At 40.6% G+C, this 20,654-nt stretch overlaps 1 protein-coding gene across 1 annotated transcript in view; it reads left to right on the forward strand.

Annotated features, from left to right (window-relative positions):
* The window catches only part of LOC122542868 (heterogeneous nuclear ribonucleoprotein U-like protein 1), an 81,198-nt gene that overhangs the window by 20,760 nt on the left and 39,784 nt on the right, over nt 1-20,654 (forward strand). Inside the window, exons 2-3 of the mRNA XM_043680971.1 lie at nt 741-905; nt 11,624-11,762. Coding sequence (XP_043536906.1) covers nt 741-905; nt 11,624-11,762 — 304 coding nt within the window. The remainder of the gene's footprint in view (nt 1-740; nt 906-11,623; nt 11,763-20,654) is intronic.

Raw genomic sequence — 20,654 nt, forward strand, 5'->3', positions numbered from 1 at the left:
AGGAAGGGTTTGGAGGGATATGGGCCGGGTGCTGGCAGGTGGGACTAGATTGGGTTGGGATATCTGGTCGGCATGGACGAGTTGGACCGAGGGGTCTGTTTCCGTTCTGTATTTCTCAATGACTCTAATAGCACCCCTTGCAAAATGTCAACAAAGGACAGTATTAAAACTGCAGAATCAGATAGTTTGTCAATTAAAGCAGTCCAGCAAATGCTAGTTTTTCCAACTTCTGGTTACTAAATCCTTTTTTTTAAATAAAGAGTGTAGGGTTGAAAAACATTAGTTTTTTTATATATATATGAAACCTTATCTACCCTTCCAGAACATTTATGTGTACGCTATTAATTTGTAACACTCTTACTGAGGGTTAATGCTCTTAGAACAGTCACAATGTGGTCTTTTGGAACACCACATGAAGTTCCAAGGGAGCCTGCTGAGTTTGGGTTTACCTCATGTGAATGACGCCATCCGCTTCCCCCACTGGTCAAAATTAGATCTGGAAGAAAGGGAGCAGGATGTCCACATCTAGGTCACCATCTTTAAAGGTCTGTGAAATGTTTCCAAATCTGTAAAAATTCAGCCCAGTGACTTTAAGGTAAATGTATTAGGAGACCAGTATTGATATTCCACCAACCCCAGTTGTTCTGAAGATTATCAGAAGAGTCAGTATGAAATGTGACATTGCATAAATGATGGTTTTCTGCATCATTTCAATTTGTTTTGTTTTCATGCTGTTTCAGGTAATGTGTCTGATATTCGGGAAGCCTGTTATGGCAGAGAGCAGAATTCCTTCATTCAGTGTGAAAACCAAGGTGGTGACTTTGGAAGGCATGAGCAAGGAATTGCTGAGAGAACGTTTGAGAAGCCACTCATCGAGCAAGCAATAGCACCGTTGGGTAACTCAGGTTGGTAGACTTACAGATTGTAAGCAAGTCAGCTGGGTTTGCTAATGAAGGGCAGTGCTGTGAATTGTAGTAAGTTTTAGTAACCAGCTGTTAGACCCTTTGACAAATATTTAGTCTTCCTCTATGCTGACACCAATGCAGCAACCCTTTTATTAACCGGCACCTATGGGACTACGGGTGAGCTGGTTGATCAAATATTCCAGATATCAAGAGGTACACATAACTGCAGTAAGCCCAGACGAAGTGAATCTTCAAGACATCAACATTTATCAAAAAAATCTGTAATAACACCAGCACGCCCCTTTAAGTTAATGTAAAAATACACAGTAAATAATAGAAATCTAACATAGGGGTATACGTACAGGCTACTGTTATATTTTATTTACAGCATTAATACTCTGACATTGCGGTAGATCATGGTGTTTTAGGTATATAATTTTTGCCAATTTATCAAGCGTTTCGGTTGAAAAGGCGCCAATTAAAACAAAGTTTGCTGTATGTTGCTGTGCCTAGTAAGTGTACGAAGAAAATACATGATTATTGATATTGATAAATCATATTAATAATTTTGTCTTGTTTACCAAAAATGGAAGTTAGAACTAAATGGCTAAAATGCACTCTCTTTTCTGTACTTGTTTATGACTGGAATGCTAGCAAATTTTTAGGAGAACTATAAATAGCTCCCTATTGTCCATTACAGAAAATGGTGCATTTTTGAAACTTTATACTTCAAATTTTCCTATTAACCTTTATTGCAGTGCCTATTTCTGCCATTGTAAGTGGGGCTTCCGCATGGCCTATACATTAAAAGAAGCTTATCACCGAAATCAATTTATAACTGCCCATCATGGTACACTCATTCATTCTTTTACATTTTCACTGCTTCCAATTACCTTGTTCACTTCTGTGGGTTATATTTTATGTGAACTGATCTCTTCCTACCTCAACACCATCCTGTTGCCCTTAGTCCAGGAACTCTCCACCTATGTTCGTGATACCACCCATGCCCTTCACCTCCATCCAAGATTTTAGTTTCCCAGGTCCCCAACATCTCATCTTCGCTATGGGCATCCAATCCCTGTATACATCAATCTGCCACGACAAAGGTCTCCAAACCCTCCGTTTCTTTCTCTCATGGCGTCCCAATCAGTACCATTTCGCCAACACCCTCATCTGCCTGGCTGAACTGGTCCTCACCCTCAACAGCTTCTCCTTCCAATCCTCCCACTTCCTCCAAACCAAAGGGGTAGCCATGGGCACCGGCATGGGACCCAGCTATTCCTGCCTGTTTGTTGGATACATGGACCAGTCCATCTTCCGCAGTTACATCGGCACCACTCCCCACCTGTTTGTCCACTACATTGATGACTGTATCAGTGCCGCCTCAAGCTCAAATGAGGAGGTTGAACAGTTCATCAACTTTACCAACATCTTCCGCCCCCGACCTCCAATTCACCTGGACCATCTCGGACACCTCCCTCCCCTTCCTGGACCTCTCCATCACCGTCTCTGACGATTAACTAACCACAGACATCTACTACAAGCCCACCGATTCCCACCCTACCTTCTGTAAAAATGCCATCGCTTATTCCCAATTCCTCCGCCACATCTGTTCCCAGGATGACCAATTCCACCTCAAAGTCCCAGATGGCCACCTCCTTCCATGATCGCAACTTTCCTTCCCACGTGGTTGACGATGCCCTCCAGCGAGGAGAAAGTGAGGTCTGCAGACGCTGGAGATCAAAGCTGAAACTTTATTGCTGGAACAGCACAGCAGGTCAGGCAGCATCTAGGGAACAGAAGATTCGACGTTTCGGGCACATGCCCTCCAGCGCATCTGTTCCACTTAATGCACCACTGTCCTTGAACCCCACCCCTCCCAACGCAACAAGGACCGAACCCCCCGGCTCCTCACCTTCCACCCCACCAACCTCTGCATACATCGCATCATCCTCCACCTCTTCTGCCACCTCCAAATGGACCCCACCACCAAAGATATATTTCCCTCCCTAACCCTATCAGCGTTCCGGAGACACCATTCCCTCCGTGACTCCCTTATCAGGTCTACCCCCCCATCAGCCCACATCCCACTCCTGGCACCTTTCCCTGCCACTGCAGGAAGTGCAAAACCTGCACCCACACTACTCCCCTCACCTCCGTCCAAGGCCCAGGGGATCCTTCCACGTCTGTCAGCAATTTACCTGTACTTCTACCAATATCATCTACTGCATCCATTGCTCCCGGTGTGGTTTCCTGTATATCGAGGGGACAGGACGCCTTCTTGCGGATCGTTTCAGAGAACATCTCTGAGACACCCACACCAACCAACCCCACTGCCCCGTGGCTGAACACTTCAACTCCCCCTCCCACTCTGTCAAGCACGTGCAGGTCCTGAGGTTCCTCCAACATCAAACCATTACCACCTGATGCCTGGAGGAGGAACGCCTCATATTCTGCCTTGGGACCCTGCAACCACATTGGGTAAATGTGGATTTCAACAGCTTCCTTATTTCCCCATCACCTACATTATCCCAGTCCCAAGCCTCCAACTTGGCACTGCCCTCTAGACCTGTCCATCACTTCACCCCTCTGACCTATCACCTTCGCCCTCCCCCTCATCCATGTATCGATTTCGCAGCTACCTCCTCCCACCCCACCAACCCCCCACTGGCCCACAAGCTTCATTCCTGATGAAGGGCTTATGCCAGAAACATCAATTCTCCTCCTGCTCTTCAGGTGCTGCCTGACCTGCTGTGCTTTCCAAGTAGCACACTCTCAACTCTGATCTCCAGCATCTGCAGTCCTCACTTTCTCCTAGTTATATTTTATGTGGTCCATTATATGCAGTTCAACACATCACAAATTCGCCTTTTGTACAGCAGTTTTGTGGCTCACAAAAGAGGTTACTTAAACCTTCATTTTACAAATTAGAAGTAGGAAAAAAGTCAGATAACATGGTCCAGCTATAATGTTGTTTCCCTTCTAGGGGCCCTAGGTTTTCCCTGTAGTTATGTAAGACTTTCAAATCTCCAGGACCTGATCAGGTGTACCTGAGATCTCTGTGGGAAGCTAGGGGAGTAATTGCTGGGCCGTTGCTGAGATGTTTGTACCATGGATAGTCACAGGTGAGATGCAGGAAGACAGGAGGTTAGCTAACGTGGTGCCATTATTTGAGAAGGGTGGTAAGGACTAGCCAGGGAACTATAGACCAGTGGGCCTGATGTCGGTGGTGGGAACGTTGTTGGAGGGAATCCTGAGGGACAGGATATACTTGTGTTTGGAAAGGCAGGGACTGATTAGGGATAGTCAACATAGCTATGTGCATGGGAAATCATGTCTCGCAAACTTGATTGAATTTTTTGATTGATGAGGGCAGAGCGGTGGTCGTGATCTATATGGACTTCAGAAAGGTGTTTTAACAAGGTTCCCAATGGGAGACGGGTTAGCAAGGTTAGATCTCATGGGATACAGGGAGAACTAACCATTTGGATACAGAACTGGCTCAAAGATAGAAGATAGAGCGTGGTGGGCAGGTTGTTTTTCAGATTGGAGGCTGTTAACCAGTGAATTGCTACAAGGATCGGTGTTGGGTCCACTATTTTTTGTCGTTTATATAAATGATTTGAATGTGTGCTAAAGAGGTATAGTTAGTAAGTTTGCAGAAAACACCAAAATTGGAGGTGTAGTGGACAGCGAAGAAAGTTACCTCTGATTACAATGGGATCTTGATTGAATGGACCAATGGGCTGAGGAGTGGCAGATGGCGTTTAGATAAATGCGAGGTGCTGCATTTTGTGAAAGCAAATCTTAGCAGGACTTATACACTTAATGGTAAGGTCCTAGGGAGTGTTGCTGAACGAAGAGACCTTGGAGTGCAGGTTCATAGCTCCTTGAAAGTAGAATCACAGGTTGATAGGATAGTGAAGAAAGCATTTGGTATGCTTTCCTTTATTGGTCAGAGTATTGAGTACAGGATTTGGGAGGTCATGTTGCGGCTGTACAGGCATTGGTTAGGCCACTTTTGGAATATTGCATGCAATTCTGGTCTCCTTCCTATTGGAAGAATGTTGTGAAACTTGAAAGAGTTCAGGAAAGATTTACAAGGATGTTGCCAGGGTTGGAGAATTTGAGCTATAGGGAGAGGTTGAATAGGCTGGAGTTGTTTTCCCTGGAGCTGAGGGTTGACCTTATGGATGTTTATAAGATCATGAGGGGTGTGGATAGGATAAATAGTCAAAGTCTCTTCCCTGGGGTGAGAGAGTCCAGAACTAGAGAGCATATGTTTAGGGTGAGAGGGGAAAGATATAAAAGAGACCTAAGGGGCAACTTTTTCACACAGAGGGTTGTGTGTCTATGGAATGAGCTGCCAGAGGAAGTGGTGGAAGCTGATACAATTGCAACATTTAAAAGACATCTAGATGGGTATATGAATAGGAAAGGTTTGGAGGGATATGGGCTCGGTGCTGGCAAGTGGGACGAGATCGGGTTCAGATATCTGGTTGGCGTGGACGAGTTGGACTTAAGGGTCTGTTTCCATGGTGTACATCTCTGTGACTCAATTACTTTCTTTATATTTCCAGTAAGACTTCTAAGAAGAGTATTAGTCATTTCATCGCAGTTTATTTGTGTTTACTCTTACCCTGAAAATTTCTGACTCATGATAGCTGAAATAATTCTACAGAGGCTGATATCCTGTTGCCAAGTCACCCTTTATTACATGTGCATAGTTCTTGACACTGGTCAGATTTCCTCTTACAGTGACCAGAACCTGACCTTGTTACAATCGCTTCAGTAGCCACGTGAAATCTGTCATGTAATAAGATTTTAGTTGATGTTTACATTGTGGCCTTCCCCACTAACCTTTTAATCCCTTACTAAGGAAGAATATGTATACCTCTGCCTGAAAAATATTCAAGGACTCTGTTTCTGAAAAAGTGATGGAAACAGTGATCCAAAAATCCACAACCTTCAGATAAAAAAAAATTGCCTCATCTGTTTTAAATGGGAGATCCTCATTCTAGATTCTCCCATCAGAGGAAGCATCCAGTCCATATCTACGCTGTCAAGACCCTCACAATGTTACAATCAAGTCAGCTGCTACTCTTCGAAACTCTAGCAGGTACAAGCCTAGCTCATCCAACATTTCCTCATAGACAACCCTCTTATTCCAGGCATAAGTCTTATAAACCTTCTCTGAATTGGCTCCCAATGCATTTACATCCTTCCTTGAATAAAATGACCAATACTGTGTACAGTACTTCAGTTGTGGTCTCACCAGTGCTCTTTATAATTGAAGCATAACCTCTCCACTTTTGCATTCCATTGCCCTCGCAAAAATTGATATCATTCTATTAGCCTTCCTAATGACTTGCTATACCTGCATATTAACCTTTTCCAATTTATACATGAGTATACTCAGGTCTCTGCATCCCTGAACTCTGCAATCTCTCACCATTTAGATAACATACTTTTTAATTCTTCCTACTGAATTGGGCAATGTCATGTTTTTCCACCTTTTATGCTCCTGCTTGCTACCTGGCTTCCCACTTATTTAATCTATCTGCATTTTTTTGCATCACCTTTATATCCTCTTAATCCTTGTGTCAATGGAAATTTAGTAACCAAAAATTCAATAACTTCAGGTCTTTTGTATAAGTTGTAAACTGTTGAGGTCCCAGCTCTGATCCTTGTGGCATGCTGCCCTTTTATATCATGCCAGTTGGAAAAACACCTATTTCTACTTATCTCTGCTACCTGTTAGCCAGCCACGGGACGGCACAGTGGCTCAGTGGTTAGCCCTGTTGCCTCACAGTGCCAGGGACCCGGTTTGATTCCAGGCTCTGGCGACTGTCTGTGTGGAGTTTTCTCCGGGTGCTTCGGTTCCCTCCCACACTCCAAAGATATGCAGGTCAAGTGAATTGACCATGCTAAATTGCCCATAGTGTTAGGTGCATTAGTCAGAGGGTAACTCTTCGGAAGGTCAGTGTGGACGTTTTGGGCCAAATGTTTCCACCCTATGGGGAGTCAATCTTCTATCCGTGCTAAATGATACTCCCACACAATGGTTTTTTAATTTTTGCAATAACTTTTGATTGGGTACCATGTCAAATGCTCTCAGCACACATTACTTCCTCAGAATCCCAATAGATGGGTCAAACATGATTTCTCAAAAAGATACCTACAGTAATGTGGTTGACTATTAATTGAACCCTGAAATAGCCTAGCAAGCCACTAGCTCAAGGGCACTTAGGGAAAGACAGCAAGTGCCAGTCTCCCCAATGATGTACATATCATTTGTAAATTAAAACCAATTAAAAGCATTTATTAAATATCTTACTAGGCACTTCTTTTAAGACCCAGCCACTTGTTGGTGTTAGGCCAGTACCACAGCTCTGGTGATTGTGATTTGCTTGAGCTATGCTTAGTCTCCTTTTCCTCATTCATTGCTGCTATACCTAGTTATGTTATATGGGAGTTGAATCTGTTGTTTTCACTTGTGTGCAAAATCCTGTCAGATGTAATTGAAACTTCACTCTCCTATAAGATGGAATATGGCCTCTTATTCAGAGTGCCTGGTAATATTATTGCACATACACATTTTGTAATTAGCACACTGAGTGGACATAATCCCTCATATTATTGTAATCCTCGTAAATGGTCAGCTTGAACGGTCACCAGATATCTGATTAATTGCAAGTGAAGGGCAATGGCAACTCAGTGCAGAAGATATTACTTGATTACACGAATATTAAATCTACTTAGCACACTTCATGAATAATGTTTCAACATGGAGTAAACCCTCTGCTAATTTAAATGAGATACACAGAAAAGCTCACCTTGCACCATAATCTGTGAAATTTCAAGTGGCAAAGAACTATCCCAAATATCGCTGTTTAAAGAAAAAATTAACAATTTTATTCTTTTAAGTTCAAAAGAGAACATTAGACAACAACTATTTACAATTCCTTTCTCTTAAATCTATCTTTTCCCTCGTACTCTACAATAGTGGTCCGATTAAAAGTCCTGATTAAGATTTACAAAAAAAAATCACATTTCAAAACCAGCTGTGTCGATTCTCCTCTGTAGATTTTCATGGGTCGTCTTGTCTTTAGTATTTCGCTGCACAAATTTTTTATGGACAGGTACCTTTCAGATAGCTATTCTGCTGGCAGTCTGTTGGTGCTTGGCTGCTCTTTGCCATTCTCTGCTGTTCTCCCCAACTGTTCCAAATACCTAATTTTATATACCCCAAAACATCAGACTGTCCTGTTGGTTTGATGTCATTAAAACATTAAAATTCAAATGTGATTGGATTTTGGTGTCTCGGGGCATAATTTAAACTGTTTGGCCGAATTCAAATTTGTTGTGTACCGTGGCAAAGCAGCTCCAGCTATTTCTTTCACAACCAAATGTTACATTTTTAAATTGCTCCTCACACTGTGCTTCCAGTCAGTCTTTGCCAGCTTTCACCCTCTCTTAAAGGTACAGTACATACCCACACCTTCATAACAGTAATGCCAAATCTGGATCAGTATTGGTAACGTAACATAACTGAATCGATCATAGCATTTCCTGATCAGCTGAAAGGAATTAGAAATGTTAAAACATGCTTGGTTCAGATCTCACCCCAATTATCTTTAATTTCAAAGTAGAAACTGGGTAAAGGAAATCAAATGATCACTGAGAGCTGTCCATCAGCTTTGTGGACTGATCCACAGAGTTGATTTGTGGCTGTGGATTTGCACGCCACCCCTTCACCGGCCGGTTGATTCAGAATAGAAATGATTTATAAATTTGTTGTCATTTGCTGCTTTGGCCTTTCTTTTGACACAAGTTGTTCTTCAGTTGGCATGTATGTCACATGTCTCCATTGCTCAATTGAGTTGCACCAATTAAATAGTTTGTAATTAACAGGAAATGTGTGAGGAAGCTCCATGTTAGTATAGTGCTTAGCATCCTTGATTGCCATGTGAGACCAGGGTTCAGTTCCCTGATAGGAGTAGCTGATCTCTGTATAAATGGCTGTCTGTAAATATGGGTATGAATTCTGATTTTTATGGTACAACAGTAGTGCCCATACCTCTTTGCCAGGGGACTTAGGTTCAAGTCCCAACTGTTCCAGGAGTGTATAATAACAACTCTAATGAGGTTGATTTAAAAAATACAAAACAGTAGTTTTTTTTTAAAAAAAACAATCGAAATACGGGTTCAGGTACATAATTTTTTTAGTTTGTGTCACATATAGACACAGCGGTCAAAAAGACTCAGTCCTTTGAGTATAAGAGTTGGCAAGTCATATTGAGGTTGCACAGGACATTGGTGAGGCCTCTTCTGAAATACTGTTCTGGTCACCCACTTATCGGAAGGATATTATTAAGCTGGAGAGGGTTCAAAAGAGGTTTACCAGGATGTTGCCAGGTATGGAAGGTTTGAGTTATAAAGAAAGGCAGGATTGGCTGGGACCTTTTTCACTGGAGCTTAGGAAGTTGAGAGGCAACCTTATAAAAGTTTATAAAATGAAGAAGGGTATAGATAGAGTTAATGGTAGGTGTCTTTTCCCTAGAATTGGGGATTTCAAGACTGGAGGCACATTTTAAAGGTAAGAGCAGAGAGATTTAAAAAAGACATGAGGGGCAAATATTTTTGCACAGGTGGACATTCGTGTATGGAATGAACTTCCTGAGGAAACAGTAGATTGAGCACAATTGCAATATTTAAAACATATTTTAATAAGTACATGAATAGGAAAGGTTTGAAGGGAAATGGACCAGGAGAGGCAGGTGGGATTAGTTTAGTTTGCGATTGTGTTCGGCGTGGACTGAAGAATCTGATTCCATCCTATATGACTCTAGAAAGAACACAGTTCGCAGCAATTTGAGTCTCCGATGAAACATTGACAAAAATCATAGCTGATCTGACTGTGGTGTGAAATTCACTTTCCTCCCTGTCCCCGTAACGCTTGACTCCCTTTGTAAATCAGCAATTTTTCTAACTCTGTCTTGAATATCTTCAATGATCTAGCCTTTTCTGCAGTCTGGAGGATTCCAAAGATTAATGTCTCTGGGAGAAGAAATTCCTCCCCCTCATCTCTATCTTAAATAAGAGGCTCTTTATTTTAAACTTTGCTTTTAAGGATTAAAAAAACCCTGTCAGACTTCTTCAAAATTTTATGTCTTAATAAGATTGTCTCACTTGTCTAAACTCATGAGTACAAACCAGACCCAAGCTTCCAATCCTTTCTTCTGAGAACCCATTCATCCCAGAATTTCATGAACTTACTTTGTTAAAAATCACACAACACCAGGTTATAGTCCATCAGGTTTAATTGGAAGCACACTAGTTTTCGGAGCGGCGCTCCTTCATCAGGTGATTGTGGAGGGCTCGATCGTAACAATTCTTCAATGTATAATTTCAGTTACATCACACTGCAAATATTTGCTATAAATTCTGTGTTACGATTGAGCCCTCCACAATCACCTGATGAAAGACCGTCGCTCTGGAAGCTAGTGTGCTTCCAATTAAACCTGTTGGACTATAACTGGTGTTGTGTGATTTTTAACTTTGTACACCCCAGTCCAACACCGGCATCTCCGAATCAGAACTTACTTTGAACAGCCTCAAGTATATCCCTCCAAAACTGCAGGTGGTACTTCAGTTATGGTTTCACCGACACAGATGTAGCAATACCTCCCTACTTATGTAATCCATTCCACTTGTAATAAAAGCCAACATTAATTTGTCTTCTAACTTAGCTGTGGTATTTGTAAGTTAACTTGTTGTAATTTCATAGACTAGAACATCTCGGGACCCCATCTGTACTTCAACATTCTGTAGTCTCTACATTTAAACAATAATCTGGTTATGCTTTTCCCACAAAGTGACAATCTCAAATGTTCCCACGTTGTACTCTGTCTGCTAAATTTTTACACACTCACTTAACCTATCTATTTCTGACTCTGATTCCACTTCACAACTTGGCTGTCTGACACAGTCAGTTTGAATACATTACACATCGTCCTTTCATCCAAGTAATTAATATTGATTGTGAATAGTTGAGATCCGAGTGCTAATTGCTGTAGCACTCCACTGTTTACAGTTTGCCACCCTGAAAATGATCCACTTCTTCATATTCTCCATTTCCTGTCAATTAAGCAAGTCTCGAAAGGCAGGAAAATTGTTCTTTTGGAGAACTTGTATACGATGGGTCAAGTGGCCTTCTTCTGCACCATAACAATTCTGTGAATTTAAAGGCAGTAAACCTACAAGCCTACTGGGATAGATCGGGTGGGGGAATTGTGCTAATTCCGTTGCTCCACAAAGAGCTGATGTGGATTCGCAGGGCCATTTGCCTTCTGTGCCATTATGACTGGCCGGTCTCCGTTTAAGCACAAAGCTGTGACTTTATCAAAATTAATATGTTTGATCCTTGTTATAAACATCAGATACAGAATCCTCAAGCGATTTTTCTTCTCCACCCAATCTTAACAGCCCTGTGGAAATGGGAATCTGTGTTCTAGTAGCTAGAATCTTGTTACTTCTGTAATTATTTGATACTCATATTGTGTATGACCTATCATGTTTTAAAAGTTGGGAGTTTTCCTTTTTCGGAATGAAAAATCCAGCTGATCCATTTAGTCTCAAATGCCTTTGAAATATTCTTCATGCTTTTCTTTTTAAATGGGTTTTCAATGTTTTAATCCAATGCATTGCTTCTGCAGAATTGCAACCAGTTGAAGTAAAACAGGAGCATGTGGATCAAAGAGACATCAAACAGGAAACACAGATGAACAGAAAGAGACCATACTCTGATCAGGGGCATGGATATTATGAATACAGAGAGGACAGGAATTATAGCCGGTGAGTAACAATGCTGCCGCTGTCCCATGGTTGAATGATTTAAGTACCTGAGATTGAATTTTTCATCTGACCAGTTTTTAACTTCACAAATATGCTTTATTCATAAATATCTATAAGTAAATTCAACAAGTACAAAGCAGTTCTGCAAAGACTTTGCAAAAAATACAGTGAAATTTTAACATTCTTCATTAGTGCTTCAAGCCAGTTGCAACAAAAAGGCTTTTTCTGAACATGAAGGAAACTATTTACATTCCCATTAGGGCTATGAGGGTATCCCAAAGCATTGCAGACCCTGTTTGTTTTGGCAGAAAGATCTTAGATGGGGCCCTTTCCCCACAGTGGTGACAGCTGTCCCAAGCTTTTTGTGTGTCCCTCAACATGTGGTCCTGGACCTTGGAATGTTCAGTCTGCAAGACTTGGTCAGGGTCAACTCTTTTGCACTGGAAGATCAGCTACTTCTGAGCAGATAAGAATGTTTTTCACCAAGTTGATGGTCCACCAGGCATAGTCAGTGTTTATCTCAGAGTGTGTCCTGAGGAACAGCCTGTGGAGCAAACAGTACTGCGTCAGTGGATCAACCTTGACAAAAATGATTACATCTCTCTAGACCTTCTTTACAAAGGTACATTTCACAGAGATTTGCGACAGTTCTCTTCACCACCACAGCCATCTTGAGGCTGCATGCTGTGGCACAGTGTTTCCAGATGTGCAAGAAGGATCTGACGAGTAATGTCCTTCTCACCACCAGCCAAGCCACATCTTGATGCCTGTTGGAAAGTTCTATCAATGAGGAATTCTGTCAAATATGCTGCCTGATCACCCTTTTCATGAGTTGTGAATGGATTTTTTTCACTTCTTTCGAGGAGCTTTTATCTAGGCTGCGTGTGGTCTTTCACTTTATTGTTGAGGTCATAGCTACTTTCATGTGGTCAAAGAACATTTCCTGTATCAGTAACTTAAGCACACCGTTTACATTATGGAAACCTGGATGGCAGTGATCAGTCATTCCAAATGGTGTGAAAATTATGACCAGTAGCATTGATAAACCATTTGGAGATTAGCATGGGAAATCTGACACTGCTCTAAACCAAGGAAAGCCATCAGACTCTCAAAATCCAGCATCTGTCTCTCTCTCTCTCTCTCTCTCTCTCTTTCCTTATCTATTCTTTCTTAATATTTGCCTGTGAACTGCTGATTTTAGTCAGCTCCTGAGAAATTGAGCAATTATTGGGTCAACTGTCCTGTGTCTGAAGTAAAGAACTGAAAGAATTCAGAAAGAAGACCAGAGACTGGAAGAACTGGAGCTGCCAAACAATACTTCATTGAATTCTGTGGAGTGGTACTATTGAATTGTGTTTCCCTGATATTTTTTCTTCACCCATGATGTTTTGTTTTGTTTTGTTTGTATTTGTCTGTTTGCATATATGTAGGGGTTTAAGAAAGGGTGGCATTTAAGTTAGAGAGTTAGAAGTCGATAATCCAAGTTTTGTTTACCTGTGGTTCAAACTGAATCAATTTCAGAATTGAAATTGTAATATATAATAGTTTCTTGTTAAGTGCAGATTTGGTCAGTGTTTTCAGTTAATCTGAGTTTATCAGGCAGTAAAATTGATGACTGAGTAATTTGATTACGTCTTTTAATTTACTTTTGTGACCACCCCATGACTAGCAGGGCTGTAGTATTAATGTATCTTCCTGAGTGGGTCATCACCAGATTTGGGTTATTTGCCAGGATTATTTTGGACTATAGATGATGATTTGAGTGTGGAGTTAGGTGATAAAGGATCAAAGAAAGCACCAGGTTTTGTATAATTTTTTAAAAAAGACACTGGAAACTGCTAAATTCTTCCTGACAAACTTTAAACAGATCCCAAAAGCCAGGTTATTTGAATTGGTATGTAGATTAGAAGGGAATTGCCTGCCAGACCTAAGGAGGCAGAAATAATCAAACGGCCAGTGCAACACTTGGGGTTGAGTTGAAATATAACAGGAACTTGGTACTCTGGGTAGTGAAACATTGGAATAAGACAACAGTCAATATTGAGTTACAGTTAAAGCAGCTTATGCACAAGGAAAAGAAATTGAAAAGCTGGGAAAGCTAAAACCAGAAAATTAACAAATCACTGTCAGGAGATGTTTCAATTTTAAATAGGCTATTCTGGGTGCATATGAGTGAGTGCTTGAAGCAATGTAGGCTTTTGAAATTTAAGGAAACAGACTCGATAAACCTACTTTGAATTTGAAAACATTAAGCAAAATAATTTTGACAGATGGTTACTAGCATTAGGAATTGAAACAGCTCTTGCATGATTCATTCTCCTGGAGCACATTAAAAACTCAGTACCTTCTGAGGAAAATACCATAGATCAAATTGTACCTTTTAACTACAGAGGAAGCAACCACAGTTGAGCACAGGAGAAGTGAATAAGATTGTTCAAAAATATGAGAGGTTTTTTTCTTCAGAGAATTCAATCAAGACCAAACTGGATTAGTGGAGAGTATATTCTATTCCATTATACAGAGTCCATTTGGAGTGTGACTTGTCTGGACCAGTGGTAGTTGAGATAGTTAGGAAATGACCCATGGATGGAGTTGATTTGCTCCTGGGGAATGATTTGGCTGGAATGAACGTTACAGCTCTGTGTATAATTGCAAAGTTGGAGTGAAGCTAAAGAGACAGAGTAGTTATAGGAACAGGTGTTTTTTCCATCCATCGCCTGGTGAGGGCAATGGCTAATCAAAATCTGTTGACTACAGGTCAAAGTAATGCAACACCACAAACATATGTTAGAGTAGGCAAAACTGTCTTTAAGAACGCGGATAATGCAATGTAAGTGTGTGGCTTGTCTTCATTAATTAAGGCTCAGAAAGCAGGTCCAGAGTTGAATAAGTTCGCACAATCAGTTCACACTGAGGCTGAAGCAGTTCCTGAGTACGGTTATATTGAAAACTGAGTTCTGATGAGAAAGTGGAGACACAATCACAGATTTGCAGACAAAAAAAAAGGTTGTTCATCAAATAGTGGTACTTCTGAAATATTACAGGATGTGAGGAGAATGGCATGTGAAATTCACATGGCACATTGTGTCAGAAAATGGAAAATTCAAGCATTGATAAACATGCACGGTGGCACAGTGGTTAGCACTGTGCCAGAGACCCGGGTTCAATTCCCGCCTGAGGCAACTAATTGTGTGGAGTTTGCATGTTCTCCCCGTGTCTGCGTGGGTTTCCTCCGGGTGCTCCGGTTTCCTCCCACAGTCCAAAGATGTGCAGGTCAGGTGAATTGGCCATGCTAAATTGCCCGTAGTATTAGGTAAGGGATAAATGTAGGGGTATTGGGTGGGTTGCGCTTCGGCGGGGCGGTATGGACTTGTTGGGCCGAAGGGCCTGTTTCCACACTGTAAGTAATCTAATCTAATGACTTCATAAGGACACTGCTATTCTGTAACAGTCACAGGTGACTGGTAATGGGAAAGCTTCAACATGTAGTTAAACCAGCACCTTTAATATTTTTGAAGAAACATTCAATGAAGTATTAGATTGTATAGGACCATTATCAAAAGTGAAAGCAGGGAACCAGTTTATCCTCATCATGGAAATAACTATTGGCTATTTCTTTGAGAACAATTACAGCTAAGGTAGTAGTGGAAAAGTTGACTCAAATTTTTTACCCTTTATGGTCTACTAATTGAAATACAATCTCATCAAGGTTTTACCTTTATACCAAAAGTCTTTCAGGATGGGCGGCATGGTGGCTCAGTGGTTAGCACTGCTACTTCAGTGGTTAACACTGCTACCTCACAGCGCCAGGGACCCGGGTTAGATTCCTGCCTCGGGCGACCATCTGTGGGTTTCCTCCGGGTGCTCCGGTTTCCTCCCACAATCCAAAGATGTGCAGGTCAGATGAATTAGCCATGCTAAATTGCCCATAGTGTCAGGTGCATTAGTCAGGGGTAAATGTAGGGGAATGGGTCTGGGAGGGTTACTCTTTGGAGTATCGGTGTGGACTTGTTGGGCCAAATGACCTGTTTCCACACTGTAGGGAATCTAATCTAATCTAATGTCATCAGCAGTTAGGGTATAAAACAATTAACAACAATTCAACAGCATACCATCTGCAAACATAGAGAGCTTTGGAGAGTGCCTCAGACTCTCCGAGCTATGATTGAATCATATTGCCATGAAGACATGTATGATTAGGACAAATTATTAGGTTTCCTACTATGTGCTACGAGAGATTCTCCAAGTGAATCTACTGGATTTAATCCATTTAACTCAATAGGAGCATGTAAATTTGCAGATAGAAGTGAAAGAATGTGCAAACATGTTACAACTAGAATCTTTCAAACAGGTGATGAAGTACAACAAACTTTGTTTTAACTGACATTCTTGATAAACCGACAAAAATTATATACCTCAAGTACGGGAAGTTTACAGTATTATCATGATCTCCGTGATGTTCCAAGTAGTCAGTTGAGGGTGTGAGTGACCAGACTCTCTGCCAGTTGCAGCTGAGGTACCTAAGTTATGAATTTTTATTTAAGGCAAAGTTGCATTGTAATTTAAGCGATTTATGCCATAAGTAAAGTACAGCAGTGATGTGTATACTCCCTGCATTAAGTTTCTGTTATTTAGTATGTGTTTTTGCATTGATTATGTGTCTGGTCACATTAGTAGGTACCAGTTAATAAAATGTTCACTGCATTGGTATTTTTGACTTTGCAAGATAAAATTATGAAAGTGAAATTCAGTGACAATTAAGAGGTTTAATAAAGTGGCTTATTTGATCAATACATTGATCTTGGGAACAGGAATTGGTTATATGACATAAACATATTGAAGTGATGTCATTACAGGGAAGAGGATAAGGAGGACCAAGTGTGTCAGGTGGTAGGAGGAGTGGAGGATGACTGACAATAAGAATGAGGTAGGAGGAGAGGTAGACAGATCAAAAAGTGAACCTTCTACAATATAACTAGCCAGTATGGAAATACTAGGACAGTTAGACAATCTGTCCTTCCTCTGAGTAGGCGAACAACAGGTTGATCAAGTAAGGTTACTTAGGAAATATAGGGAAATCTGTAGAATTGTATTAGCTAGGCATGTTGTAGACATGGAGAGTCAGTATCAATAAAATTAGCTGTGGAGATTGAAACAGAGGTTCAAACCATGTTGGAAAATCATTTGACTGAACATAGCCAAAAGAGCTAGAATTCACTGATAGTGTTGGCTTCTAAAATGGATGGATTAAATAAATTCCATGTCAACCAGAAAAAGTAAATGCAGTTATGGAAACAGGTTGTTATCCAATTCCGTGGTTAGAAGATTGTATCAATAAGGTTAACAGTGCGTTATTTCTTTCTAAGACTAATCTCTTGAAGGGATACTGGCAAATGACATTAATATCACAGGCTAAAGAGATATCCACTTCTGTCACACCAAGACATGCCATTTGGGTTAAAGAATGCCTCTGCTCCATTCCAGAAGTTACGTAGTATGGTTCGACAATGTCATAACACATAGAATGAGTATGTAAAGACCTTAAGCAATTACAGTTTTCTGGCTTGTTGATAAATTTGGCCTAAAGTCAATTTGCAAAAGCAAGGTTAACATTACTCAGACATATCATAAGTAAGGATAAATGTTGCCAAGAACAGCAAAAGTGAAAAATCTGAGAGAATGCTTCATTCTAAAAATTAAATAAATCACAAGATATTTAGGAATATGTGGGTTTTACTGGATATTTGTATGTAACTTCAGCACAATACCTGTATCTATAATGAATTTATTAGGAAAGTAAGCAAAAGTGATAGAGTTAGCAGAATACCGAGCAATCTTTGAGAAGCTGATGGAAAACTTAATAAATGAATTGGTGTTAGCCACCACTAACCTTACCTGGACTTTAAAATGGCGATTGATGCTAGTGAGTTGAGTAGGTGCAATCTTGTTACAAGATAATTTGGGAATAAAGAATTCACTGGGCTACTTTTATAAGGGAATACTCTACTTTTGAAAAGGAGACCTCAGGATTATTATTGGCCCCTTCTGGGATACAGTGTGAAGTCTATGTCCAATAGTAACAAAGAAATATTAATCTAATCTGACTATAATTTGCATGTTTGTTGAAAAGTTTAAAAATCAAGATGTGAGACTGTTCAGATGGAGTCTGCCATTTTCAACCTTCAATCTAAAACTCATTCACATTGTTTTAAAAGATAAAGTTATTACAATTGCATTGGTCTGAGTATAATATGATTACATCATTTTTAACTTAAAGGGGTGGATGGATATGAATCTTGTGGTTTATTGTTTGTGTGTCACATAGTTTATGATGAAATACTTTTTCCTAATGGTGTTTCATCTCTTTTAAGGGTGGAGGCATGTAAAGACTGCATCTTTTTATCTTTATTCTTGAATTGTGGACCAAAATGGAAAAAAAGATATCGCTTTAAACCAGGGAAAGCCTTCAAACTCTAAAAAGGAAGCATTTTTTCCCCCCTCCAGACAACTAAAACATTTAATGGAGCAGTTGCTCAGTAGTAATGTCAGTGAACTAGTAATCAAGTGGGGTTTGAATTCCACCATAGCAGATGGCGAAATTTGAATTAAATAAAAGATTTAGAATTTTTAAACAAACTTGTCTAATGGCATCCACATAACCACTTTTGGACAAACCCATCTGGTCCACTGAAGTCTTTTAGGGAAGGAAATCTGCAGTTTCAACTTGGTCTGGCTTACATGTGACTCCAGGCCCACAACAACGTGGCTTAACTGCCCTCTGAAATGGCTCAAGCAAACCACTGAGATTATGGGACAATTGGAGATGAGCAGTAAATGCTGGTCCAGTCAGCGATCCCCATAATCCTATGAATGAATAAATTTTGCTTGCCATTTGGCTATTAACTGCTGCCTTTAATGTGTGTCTGAGAGACTGAACAGTTGTGGGATAACTGTCCTGTGTCTGCAGTAAAGAACTGAAAGGACTTGGAAAGAATAAGGTTGGAAATCAGAAGGACTTGGAAGAAATAAAAGGGCATTTCATTGAATCCTGTTAAATTGTGTTCTAATTTGTTTTTCCACTCATAACATTTTTTTTTCTTATTTTTTTTCATGTTTGTATGGAGAGGGTTGAGAAGGGGGAGAGTTGAGGTTACTTATAAGCTGATAATTTGTATTATCAGCCTGTGGTTAGATCTGATTTATTTTCAAGAAATAATAGTTTCTTGTTAAGTGCAGAAACCTGATCAATGGTTTTTGTTAACCTGAGTTCATCACGCAAAAAAATTGGGATTTTGATTAACTTGATTAAATATTTTACTTTTATCACAACCCTGGAGCTGTATCCCCTCTAATTTATCCTGCCTTTGCATGGATCTCCAAGGTCTGTGTGTGCATTGACCTCTAGAATCAGAGGGCAGTGCATCTGCTTGCTGATTGGCCTGATGAAGGGCTTGTGCTGTGTTGCCCAGCAGTTGTGTAGCTTAGATTGGACACTAGTCGAGAGTGTGTTGCTGGGAAAGCACAGCATAAGCCCTTCATCACTTTTTCCTTAGATTGGACATTGTCTGGGAGTAGGGTCGGCACACTTTCTCAAGTTGGATGTGACAGTATAACACCATGATTATATTATGCTGACTGTATGTAAGATGAGAGTCAGGTTACTGGTAACCTCATTCACTACAGAAATCTAGACTCGTTCCTGCAATGAATGTACTTAAGGATCAACAGTGGAAAAAAGTGTAGAACTTCCTTATTGATGTGCACCTTGTTCTGTAATGGTTCTGATAGTGTTAATGATCATGTTATGTTGACTCCACCCTCTGTTGATGACACATCTGCAGCTGCTGACGAGCTGCTCTATTCTAGCTTTCAGAGCACAGATGCACCAACTCTTCTGAGGTCTACACAATTATGCCTGACCTCATGTACTTTCATACCAAATAACAAGCGATTACAACAGAGGGTCTCCAATTTACAAACGCCTGATTTAACGAAAGTTCGTGTTTAACAATGTGATCCCACACGGAAGTATAATTTTAAAAACCTGACATACGAGCATTTTGTATACTCACGAGCAGTTGCTCTACATTGTGTTCCGACTTGTGGACAAATTGACTTATGCACTGACGCCAGAATGCAATCCAGGGGATTATGGTTACATTGTAATAAGCCACCTTGTTATCTAAAAGCATTGTAGATATCCAGTGCTGGTTCGTCCTCCACCACTTTATCATGAGAGAGGCTCTGGACAGGAGGAGTGTTGGCGACAAACTGCATGAAACATCTCTTACTCAGTTCCTTGTATTGGTAGAGGGGCCAAATACCACAAAGTAACAGGTGATCATCTGGGAAAATATCACACTGTTCACTGTGTATAAAGAGGTTACTTGGCTGAAGGAGTCGGCATTTAGATCAGAGTGGTGCTGGAAAAGCACAGGAAGTCAGGCAGCATCCGAGGAGCAGGAAAATTGGCGTTTCGGTCAAAAGCCCTTCATCAGGAAGGAGGCAGCATGGCAGTTCAGTGGTTAGCTCTCTGCCTCTACACATTCTTCTCATGTCACACTTTATTTCAAGTTAATTTAATGAACAATACAGACGTTTTTTGGGGAGGCAGCAGGCAACACTCAATCAACGGTTTTAACATGGAAAAGACTGCTAGAAAGACTGGTTGTACTGTACTTTACATAAAATGTATAGAAAGTCTCTGCTAAACATTGACTCACTTGAATTTTTTTTATTTTGATATCCATAGTCAGTATAACATTAAAGTTGCTGGTTTTACTTTAAGACTGAAACACTGCTTCCTTTTGTGTGGCTGCCAGGTTTGTTTCCTGTCCTGTTGCTTCCAGCCACTTAACCCTACCTCCTTATAGGGTCTCACCTCCCTAGCTT

This window comes from Chiloscyllium plagiosum, chromosome 41 (genome assembly GCF_004010195.1).
Source record: "Chiloscyllium plagiosum isolate BGI_BamShark_2017 chromosome 41, ASM401019v2, whole genome shotgun sequence".
Classification (NCBI taxonomy): domain Eukaryota; kingdom Metazoa; phylum Chordata; class Chondrichthyes; order Orectolobiformes; family Hemiscylliidae; genus Chiloscyllium; species Chiloscyllium plagiosum.